Source organism: Passer montanus, unplaced genomic scaffold (assembly GCF_014805655.1).
Source record: "Passer montanus isolate IOZ18808 unplaced genomic scaffold, ASM1480565v1 scaffold18, whole genome shotgun sequence".
Lineage (NCBI taxonomy): Eukaryota > Metazoa > Chordata > Aves > Passeriformes > Passeridae > Passer > Passer montanus.
In genome coordinates this window covers 4600593-4612705 of record NW_024365381.1, presented here as the reverse complement: position 1 = coordinate 4612705, position 12113 = coordinate 4600593, and the positions used below count along the sequence as shown (strand labels likewise).

The window sequence follows — 12113 nt, the reverse complement described above, 5'->3', positions numbered from 1 at the left end:
ATATTAACTATCATATAAAAATGGCAGCTTGATTGTTTGGAAGCAGTAATCTGGTGCTTGTTATTGCCACGTCTCCCTAATGCATTGGGTGGCAGTCACAAAATGCACTGCCTTTCTGATATACCTGCTACTACAAAACCAGAAACAAATAAGTTTTTTATGTATCTCCCCTTTCTCTTAGACTTAATTTTTATTTATTTCTGAACTGCAGGTATCTTTGATCTGAACTGCAAAAATGCATTAGTGAAAAATAAACAAAGATATGCTCACTCGAGTCAGAAATTATATGCATCATCTCTAAATCAATGCGAAAAATATACAAAGAACCAGTAACAGATATATTACTCTGTGCTTGAAATATTTTTATGACAGTTCCCATATAATATGGGTGCAATAGATCATCCATTGGGATGTTTACCTAAATTCTTAGTAAGATTGTATTTATTTATGTAAAGTACATTCTATTCTCACTACTTCAGGATTTGTCTTTTCCAGAAATGGTAAGAAGCTACACATTACCACTAATATGAAATAAATTCTTGATTCCATGCTAACTGTACGATCAGGTTACACAGACACTTCACAGACCATTAAAATCTTCCAGTAATTGATAGGTAATCGCTCATTTGCTGGCTGCAGCAATGTACATGAGAGAAAAACCATTCTTTTTTACTAATGTAACATGTAGAACTTGCTGCTATTGCTACACTTAATGTTCACAGTGCCATATCATTTTTAATGCAAACACTCATTTTCTACTTCCTTCTTATGTTTTCTATTAAAATGCAACACAAAACAGCATATATTTCATTCTATCCCTTTGAGGATTGCATAAGCAGTTCCAGGGAGTATCAGCTATTGTACTGTTACTATTACAGTAAATAAATATTTTAGAGTTTAAAAAACAGGTATTTCATCAATTTCTTTTTTTCTAGGAAACTCCCTGCCACTTGTCCAAACTTTTTACCTCTTCTTTAATGTAGTACTAAGACAGCAGTTTTTAATACAAATAACACCTTGTATACCAAGGCAAATTCATATTCTAGTTAATAAACAGCATCAATAAATTTGTCAAGACTTTAATGGCATCCGTACAGAACTTTTCATACACTGAGGAATTTATTCTGCTTAAGTGCTTTATCTTAAGCAGTTTTCATTAGCCATCCTCTAATCTGTATGAACAGAAATAAATGGAGTCAGGAAAATTATGTTTTAAGCCTTCCTTTCAAACTGATAGAAATCAAACTGATGAAACTGCATTTAATCAATGTGAGAATTTTTTAGCAAGTTTATGCAATAAAGACCTTCAGTCTGTCAGAAATTTTCAGCAAAATACAAATTCAGGGTATCCTACCCATTTGCCTTGAAGTTAAAAGACTAATTACATGAACTGATTTATTAATAAATGTGGCTTTTTGTCTAATTATTTTAAGTACTAACAGACTGGGGAACCATTTTAAATGTCTAATGTGCCTTGAAACCATTTTTTTAGGTTAATTACATTTCTCAGTAAAGTCACTATAGATATGCCCCTCAGGTTTTACAGTGGAAGATTAAAGCAAAAAGAAAGATGGTTACCTCATTGGCCAGGTCCAGTAATACTGGGGCAGCTGCACTTTTCATCACCCCATTCAGGTACCTAGACAAGACAAAGCCAGTAATTTTGCAGTGGCAAGAAAAGGCCAGTTTATATATGTCAGCATCCCTTGTGAATATTTTTCATTTGGGGGAAATACCTCATTTAATGGGAAATCTTTTAAGAAGTAAGTATTTTAAGCAATCTCTAACTTCCAGGGTTGTCTCCAATTCTATTCTATTCTATTCTATTCTATTCTATTCTATTCTATTCATCTGCAAAATATATCCATCTCAATGAAGACACTGGTAAAAAACTCAATATATCAAGAAATTTAAAAAAATGTGGCTTAATGACACACAAATAAATTATACCTGTACTACTTAAAGATGCATCACAGACAAATAAACCTCTATTATTCACAGTAAAGATTTTTGATTCCACATGAGCTTCAACTATGAAGGTGCAGTGTATATCTTACCCAATTCCCTAGTAAGCACAAAAACCTAAATTCTCAAATTTATTCCAGATTTTATCAGCTGAACAGTAATTTAAATACTAAAGGCTTATTTTAGTGAAATCAGTCTAACAATTAATATTGTACAAAGAAAACAAGAAATATTTAGGATTAAATAAAGGTTGATAAAAGTCATTATCCTATCAGTGGCAAAGGCTTAATATTTCTAGTTGAGGGTATTACAGAATGATGTTTCTGACCATCAATTCACACTATGTCGCTTTCCTCACTTCTGTTACTTTCATTGCTTGATATTCAGATTTCAATAAAACCTGAAACCTGTCTTCAGAAGCTGATGGGAAGGAGCTATGATATTGGAAGCCACTTTGTGCTTTGCAGCCATGTGGAAAAGAACAATAGTTATCAACATTTGAACCTGCTCGTTTATCCTATCTGTATTCGCACAGCACATCATTACTGACATCATTAGAAGGCCACAGCTTTTCCAGCTCTATCATTATCTATCCATCAGAAGACACTCTTCTGCTCATTAGTTACAGGCATTAAAATTCTTTATCATTTTACCTTTCTGTGGAATGTGTGGCACACCTTTATAAACTCCTTCACATAAGATTTGATAGAGGGCTTTTTGCTTGCAAATTATTCTGAAGCTTAACGAATTAAGGAAATTGAAAAAGCTTCTTGCTTTAAACTATTTCAGTTCCACATTAAAAAAAAAACCCCACAAAACATGTTCAAACATTGTAAATTTATAACAGAAAAAAATGAGATATCATACACAAAATACACAATTAGGAAAATGTACTTGAGATTAAAGTTCTCAAGCATGCATCTAGATGATTTAACAGCAACAGTGAGAATTAAGTAAATTTCTGTCATATATTTCTACTGCTTCTGGCAACTCCATTATAGACTAACAGGTCTCACATGCTGATGGCAATACTGTTCTGAAAACCTGCTGATCCTTCTTGTACTTTGTGCTTGCCTAAGTTTCAGACTAGTAAGTCTCAGTAAAGTGGAAGACACTACTCTACTCAGCTATTTTACTTGCTCCTAACAGGGACCACTGGAAATGTCTACCTTCAAAACCTGGTAGTTCTGACCTAAGAAAGCAATGACAGCACAATTACCTGCTTGTATGTTGGCAGAAACACTAAGGAGCATAGCACCCAGTCTGGGATTTACAGCAGTAAAGTGGATGATACAGAAGAGCGGAGGAGAAGACATGTTTGTCATATTTATGCCTGAAGTATTTCGAAGTGGCTTCTATCTCAAGTTGTCTGCTTCTGTAGCCTCCTAAACATACTACACAGTAAATCTATTAAAACAGGACTGAAATGAGTTTTTTAGCTATTGACCAGAACATCTCTGATTTAAAAACATGTGCATTTTACTCAGCCATGTTAATACACTTGCAAAATGACATACTCAGAAATAGCATAAAGAATGATTTTCCCTACCACTACCACACAGCTTCATACATAATGCATTAGTTATGTACTGCTATCATACTTCAGACTACAGAAGAAGACAGGAGACCAAATCCTCCTACCTGATGTGAGACAAACTTAATCATACCTACAACCCTACTGACACCAATACAACTGCTACTTTGCATAAAGCAAAATCTTCTCCTGTGTTTCAGGTTGAAGTTTCAGGCTGGAACTAGTGATTTGCACATACTCTAAGAAAAGGGTTACTTACACAGCAGTTACAATTACCACAGGCCACTTTACTGAAACTGTGCTAGTGAAAAATAATTAGAAGTAGTACTCTATACGCATGTTATTAACAAAACAAAATTTTAAGCCAATATTCTTCCTAAACAAGAATCAACCCTAGGAAAAGTGTGATGTGATCCAGTACAAATTTTACAAAACAATACAACTACTAAAAAAATGAAATCAAACACCCAAACTAGTACATTTGACACTAGATATTCTAAACCAGTGTTTGATATAATCAGATTGTGGTTAAGTTTTAAATACATGACTCTGGCAGAAGCACATTTAATTGTTTACAAATGAAGGCTCTTTGTTTATTTTCTTGATTCATACAGATTAGTATTAAGCACAAATATCATACATCACAAGTATGAATTCACTTGCCATGCATGCTCTTCAGATATGTCAGTCTACTAAGTAATATTTTAATTGCATATCTTTACCTGTTATCACTATGACCCAATTATGTCAACGGAATATTTTTAGTAAAGCCTGTGGAACTAACAGAAAAACTACAAGGTGTAGCAAGCACAGTTTATTAGCTTAAGATGCAAACAATTGTAAAATGACATAAAGGTTTTCATCCTCCCTTAAAAACTATTTCTGACACTTCTGTTGATAAAACAGGAATGATCTAAAAATTAGTGCTTTAACTGGCAATACATGAATATGTAACTTTTTGTAATGTAGCACAAATGTTGTTTTAAACAAGCAAGTGTAAAAGAACAAGCTCTCTTGCTGTAAGGAAGTCATCAAAATCAGTCGACACAGAAATCCTAAAAATTACAAACTATAGGCAATATATAATAAATGTCATCACATACACTGGAAAAAATATTTGCTTATCCTGACTTAGAGACAGGGAAGTAAACTCTTTCTTAATCAGAATGACCAAATCCTGAAAAATTTCTGTATTTCCAGTGAAAAACATTTTTAGGTGAACCATTCTGTATTCCCAAATTCTTCATTTATTGTTATATAAAATTAGCTTCATAAGCTCATTTACTCACAACTGCTGTAAAAATCAGGAGCTATGATGAGAGTCTTAACTGGGGTGGGGAGGTCATACCTTTGGTAGTAAGTTTCAATAGCTTCAGCAGTGTGATGCTTGGCATGTGTTCTTTTGATTTGTTTCTGGAAAAATAAAAAAACCCAGGACTTTTACAAAGGTGTCATAGATTAAAACACTGAAATCATGACTACACAAACACGCGATCCTTGGCTACACTTTGATAGATGTGAACCATGCTTTTAGATTCCATACAGAAATGACATTCAATCTACCTATTGAATTGAACGTCTTCAGACTGTACTGCAATGTACCATATGTAAAAGCCAGTAAGGTCACAATAATTGAATCTAAATAAGTTTACTGAAGGCTGCTGAGGGCAAAGAAAAACTTGTTCTCTCTTTCAACCTTTGTATTAATTTTCCCTCAATTCAATTCCATCTAAGTCTGGTGCACTCTAGTTTTACAATTCAATTGGCATTTTTAACCAGGAAGAACATTGCTTAAAAACAACTTATTTGAAAAACTACAAAAAGTAATTCCATAGAGACTTGCCACTTGACTGACACCTGTCATCTCATGATAAATGACTCCATTTTCTGCCTCTCTTGCCTTCTGCCACTCCGGCAATGGTCATTTATCATCATCTCTGTCAGCAATGGAAAGCAGCACTGACAGTGCAAGTCAGCAAACATTTAGCACATGGAACCACGCAACACAGGGAAATTATTATTGTCAGAATAATAATGGTTTAGCATAATTTATTACAGGTCCACCAAATAAGCAAAGGCTAGATGTTATTAGACAGATGGATGGGTAGGCTTGGCAGCCATCCACTGAGACTCAGGCGGTGCTTGATGTGGAAAAAGGAACATCCTCCAAACCAATCAGAAAGCTGGCAGTTCAATTACAAAGAAATAAAGGGACATTCATCATTCAATTAGGCACCTGTCAACCCTCACAAAGGAGAAAACTTCTAACCTGGTACTCCTGGGAGAAGATGCTCAGCAGAGTGGACTGCGATTGACTGGAACAAATAAAAGAAGGACAAAGTTAATTACTGGAGTGCACTGCAAAGAAACAAAAGAGAAGGGAGCTTCAAAGGTAGGCCTGCTGCCCTGTAATCTAACAGAACATGAAAACAAGTGTGGAAAAGTTGTTCCAGATGAACACCTCAGACAAAGGCTTCCTGCTGCTAGGTCAAGGAGAGAGCGTATGAGGGAGGGGAGGAAAATATAGCAAGAACTTCAAATCAAACTAGCATACTGTTTGGGTGATTCAACTTCAGAACTCAAAAGTCCTACCAGGAGCAAGTAGTGGAGCTAAAAGGTAACAGGGATAAAAGGAAATTAAAGCAAAATTTCCATTAAAAATTGATGGAGTTAAATTCCATCAGCAGTTGGGAACACGCCGCTTGTTCATTGGCAACATATTGAAATTCATTTTGTTAGCAGCAAGGGAACTTCTTCAGTAGCTGTCTCATATTCAGGTTAAAAACTTCCCCTCTGTCAGAAGTAGCATATGGGACCAGTGGAACATTCCCACTGAAACTGATGTGCTTTGAAAATGGAAACTTTCACAGCAGGAAGCCAAGATTCCCCGGAGTCGGTCATTTCCAAAAGCTGCCATAAGCTTCATTCATCTAAGGCTCCACTCAATGTCGAACACCTGGCAATGAAGCAACCTGGAAAGCATTCTTCCCAAGTGGGAATTTTTCTCTCTGAATTGTTAACATTTAGAAAAGAGACAAGATTTTTTTCCTCTGAAAGGCAATCAATACCACACCGCTACTGTTTTCAATTGTCCTCTGTGGATATATCTACCTCATCACATCCTGAGTACTACTAATTACTCCTGATATATTTTTCTACTACATGCAACTTGAACAAATTATAGTCTCAATAAATCGAGTTTTATGGCACAGCAAAGCATTATGAATAATTAACATTTTTTCCTCCCATGAACTTACTTACTATGGCACAGCATAGGTAGTTCAAAGAATCCACAATATCTAAAGTCTCACTCTTCTGTCAGATTTCTTGTCTGTGAATTTAACACCTGTATCATAATTACATTAAAAGTACATATTCTCTCCATACATAAATGACCCTTCTCCTTCCAACTGTCACACTTCAGAAACACTAATTTAAAATGAGGAAGTCCTACTCTCACTTTCAAAAGGGAACAATGAGGCACAAAACAACTAAATGGTTGGATCAGAGTTAAACAGACAGTATGTATATGCAGCATGGTATAAAGTTACCTCTAAACCAAGCAGCTGAAGAATCAGAAACAAAGTGACTAGGTTAGTGCAGTGTTGTATAAAGAACTTACAAGTATATCTTATCCATAGCTGTGCTTCCAGGCTTTTTGCCATAACTTTGTAGTTGGGCTTGTCTGCCCAGCGCAACATCTGCGTGACAGCAGTAAGCTGAGCCTTGATCTTTGGTATTTTACACATGGGACTATTCACCCTGAGTACTCACTGAGACTGAATGTTAAAACAGTAGAAAAATGATAGAAACAGAAGTGGACTAATATATAGATTAAATTAATGGATTACAGAAAAAATAAGTCCAATACAGTAAAGAATTTAAATTTTAATAGTTTCTAGTCAAATAAAGTAAACAGTATTTAAATAATAAATATTTATTTAAATATACACGTGACATAGAGGCCAGGAGTTACATACCACAAAGCCTCTCCAAAAGGTGCATAATCCAGTTATGACAACCTGCAACCTGCACATGTAATCACTAGAAGGTGAACAAAGGAAAGAAATTAAGATTATTATACTTACACAGGCTACACACATACAGAAAGCTAAGATATTTCAAGTTGATCTAAAAAAAAAACCCAAACGTGCAGGCTATAAATAAGTTGGATACATATGGCCCCCTAATGGCTCACCACATAACTATTATTACCTTGCAGATTTACATGGTCATAATGGTAGAACTGAATTTAGAGATAGATGTGGGAAAAATCCCAGAACAGATCAGGACAGCATTTGACTAGATCTCTGGTTTGAGTTCTCCTCCACTGACATAGTAATTTTTGTGGTTTTAGGCTATTCCTGGTATGTTAACTATACTTAAACTATCATTATCCTATTAAACACTGACACTGGCATATAAAAAAAAACAAAGACCATTATCCCTCCCTCCCTTTACACTCCACCTTTAATGGCCGACTTGGAAATGCTAGGTTAATGACCATGATGGCCTTCAAGGTCTTCTCAAAACTAAATGTTTTTCTTATTCTTGTCCATTATATTTGTCCCCTTGGTGTCCTTGGAATTTGACCTACTTCAATTTAGTTTAACACTCCTCTCCTATGGAACAGTCTTTCCAACTGTTCAGATAATTTAGGACCTAGCACGAATACTGAAAAAATTCATTCCAATAACAGAGCAAATTGGATATATACTGGATTGCAGTACATAAACTTTATCACTGGGGCAAAGAGAATTATTTCAATAACACCATTCAAATAATTACAAGCCTTATTACTGGATGATCTTTCCCCTTCTCCAGGAGAAATGGATTTATATCTTTACATGGCTGCTTCCATGTTTCTTTTGGTTAACATCGTTTACTTAAAAACTAAAACCACTCATCTGCCACTCAGTGTTTTCTTGCTACAATTTCATTGAGACAACTTCCTGGCAAAATGAAGTAGCTCTTCAAAACACAGATGGAGCATATATTGCAAGATCCTATTGAGTGAAAACTGAAATATCATGGTTTCAGAAAGCACCGAAAAAGACACTACTATGTACTTGGAGAGGGAAGAGAAGTAATGAATGTGAATTCTAATAGAAAAACAGCACAATCACAACTGCTGATACTGACAGCAGGAATACTACCATAGAAGTTACCATTACTTCTAGAGGAACAGCTAAATTCCTAGGGCTGCATCCATCCTCTGATACTTCTATACAAGATTTCAAACCAACAAATGAGCACACAAATGTTGTGAGCTATCACAAGTAATCACACCGAGCTATCCAGGAAAACAAACGTAACACTGAAAGTGGCTTTTTCTTCAAAATAACATTTGAGTACTGCATTATTGCCTTTCATGGAATAACCTATCTAGTAAGCCTCATGCCTTACTTGAAGACTGGGAATATAGATGTTTGTGACAAGCAGACACTTTTGTTGAGAAACAACTGTAGAGCCATGGTACATAATTGCTGATTTTCTGAAACAAATGAACAAAAACCCAGAAGTCATAATTCTGAGTACTACCGCGTTTAAACATTTAATATTCTAACCTGTTATCCTTCTTGTAGAACTCAGTATATTGTCCAGGGAAAAAAGCAAATTTTTCTCAGTTCCGCAGTTCAGTAGTGACAACTTTCATGGAAACATTTTCTTCTGCAATTCTAGACAGTAATGAGTCTAACTCCCAGAGCTCTGTTCAAAGCATCCAGCCTCACTCTTTAGATATCCTCTTTTCCTGTACACTGGCATCCACAATGACGCCAATTTACCTTTTGTTACTCTGGGTTGGTGTCAGCGGCATACTTCCATCTGAATGCCTGATGTATTTCATGCTCTTGTCAATACTTAAGTGGATTTGAGCAGAAAACTGAAATCTAAAGTTGGCTAAAAATGCCCATTTTTTAATGATAAAAATACTTTTATTTTATAAAATGAAGTGTAAGTTCTAGGTTACAAATGATATAAAGATACAAAAATTTGCTTACCATAAAGAAAATAGTATTACAGTTATCAAAGTTACTTCTAATACACAAATCCAACATTTAGAAGGGGATGCCCAAGACAGTCCAGAAAAAGGGATAAGAGAAGTGATCTCTAAGAACTTAGATATCAGTTAAGCTAGAAAGAGCTTGATGGGAAAAGAATATGCCCTTTGGTCAATTACTAAATAAGAATAAAATTTAGACCATTCTCTTCTAATGAATCTCAGAATTTGAAGACAAGGAATGCTATAATCCCTGGAGAGTCTTTCAAAAATGTTCTGGTTTGCAATGAGTACTCATATGTAAAGTAGTAACAAATAAGTTACTACTTCATATAAGCAGTTTACTGCTTTGTAGCTAGAGTAGATAGAAAACTTTGGCTAAGAAGCAGCTAGTAATGATGAAAGCAATTTAATTGTACCAGATCATCACCTCAACAAAACAGAATTGCAGATGCAACCAAGATTTGGAGTGCTGTCCAGCTTAATATTTGCTACTTACTTCAGCGTCACAAGGAGAAAGTCCAAGCATAGCAAATGTTATGCAAATATTATACTATCAGCCCTTGCAAATCATTAATTCTTTACAGTTAAGATGAAACTTACAGTTTTTACTTTATTTTCTGAGATTACTGAAAACATGGAGTTGTAGGTGCAAACCAAGATTTCACTTGTTTAATGTTTCATGTTTTATAATGACTTTCCTTTCCCTCACTTTTAACTTCACATTTGTTGCCTAAAGTACAAAGAGTAAAAAATCAGTTTCACATTTAATGTATTTTATCATGGAACAAAGGAAGAGTACTTAGAGAGATTTCACACAAGTGGAGACAAGAAGGGGGAAAGCATAGTCCATAAGACAAATATGTTATACATAAGCAGAATAGCTTCATTGTTTCCTTTTCACAAAATGGAATATTCCACCTTATTAAAACGATAAATATATTGGTTAAAAACTGAGTGTAGGGGCAGGAGCTGTGTTTCCAAAATTCAGAAGCTGTTACATGAGAAATCCCAAAGCTGCAGTGACAAACCTTCTCCCTGAAGAATATACACTGCCACTTAGCTATAGAAGGAATTCAATAAGGGGGGAAAATTGTTTCTTCCACAATCTCTAGTGAGTATGCAGTGCTACTCATATCTTTCAAGATATGAAAGTTCTAAAGTTCCAAAGTAGATAGCAAGAGTCTCTCATTTCTTTAAACTGGAAAAGAACTTCCCCTTCCCATGTATAGTAAGTTTAAAAATACTTTTACTGGCACAATATTGAGCATTGAAATAAAAGTTATAGGCCTAGAACTGTGTGGTGTTGCCATGCCAGATTTAAAATCTAAGTGAGGAAAGAAAGATATAAATCAAAAAATTTAAAAGACTAGTGGTGAAAGGGGAATTCTCCTCACATCTATCCTGAAGTTTCAGAGCATGTGTCTAAAACATATTTTTCCTGTTACATTATTAAAGACATGAAAGAAATCCAAACAGCCAAATTCTCATCTTCCATACTGCAAATGATTTGGAACAGGGACTCCTAAAGGAAGCAATGTTTATGCTAACATGCTAACCAGTCCACCCTAATTTGTAAAAACTCTGTTAGTAATGGATTTCAAATAGATCTAGCAGCATTGTTTCAAATGCATAACATGCACAGAGGCATACAGCCTCAGTGGCTTCCCACAACTACAGCGCATGGGCAGCAAGCACCACAGTTAGACCTGAAAATCACCCAACGCAAATCTGATGGTCAACTTCCCACCTGATAGGAGGTGACAACTTGAGGATTCTCACAATTTCTTCCACGGTCAGGATTGTCCAGATAACAAAAAGGCTTCTTAGCAGTCTGAATGATTCTACAAGTGAATCCAGGAAGGCTCAGGAATACCAAAGGCCTATCCGAGCTTGTTAGGCTTATATGCCTGAAGAGCATGGAACAAAGGAGGCACATTGACCTCTACAATAGTTAAAGCTTTAATCTTTCTTCACTGTAGCCTCTAGTACAACAATCTTTCTTATAGGTTAGTATGATTGTGGTCACTTCTCTGAACGAAAATTCTCAAAAAGCAGAGTATTGTCTCTGTACACATTTGTACTTTTATTATGCACAAATCTATCAATGACTTATCAGAAGTCCATGAATTACCAATTTAAATTAAATCAACATACTTGCCTATATACATGAGTGTACATTTTTAAATCAATAGGTGAGTTTGAATTAGAGTTACTAAGTAACATAGATATATCTAAGTCTTTAATTACAATGCTGACTTCTATAAAGTGTCCATCTTCTAATTTTCCAGCTTTCCAGCTACACCAGTTCAAGTCTGGAATACAAAACCAGTTTTATTATTTCTGCATAAGAAGCCTTCCATACAATGAAGCATTATTGGTAGCTAATCCTTTGGAAACTATCAAGTCAATACAGTTCTGTAGAGGAAATACTCCCATTACAAATATATTATTATTATTATTATTATTGTGTTGTTGTTGTTACTGTTGTTATTGTTATGCTGTGTGTATGTAGATATACATACATATACGACAAGAAGTACGTGATGATATGCTCATTTCAGACTTAGTAAAATTAAATTTAAAATCAAGATGAAATTCAAGCTCATCTGA

At 35.1% G+C, this 12113-nt stretch overlaps 1 protein-coding gene across 2 annotated transcripts in view; it reads right to left on the bottom strand.

Annotated features, from left to right (window-relative positions):
- Positions 1 to 12113, bottom strand: part of CDIN1 (CDAN1 interacting nuclease 1) — a 124607-nt gene that overhangs the window by 92145 nt on the left and 20349 nt on the right. Inside the window, exons 2-4 of one of the 2 annotated variants that reach the window (XM_039705465.1) lie at positions 5769 to 5814; positions 4848 to 4912; positions 1579 to 1639 (exon numbers count right to left, since the gene is read on the bottom strand). In XM_039705465.1, coding sequence (XP_039561399.1) covers positions 1579 to 1639; positions 4848 to 4912; positions 5769 to 5814 — 172 coding nt within the window. The remainder of the gene's footprint in view (positions 1 to 1578; positions 1640 to 4847; positions 4913 to 5768; positions 5815 to 12113) is intronic. The other variant, XM_039705466.1, reaches the window with a different exon arrangement.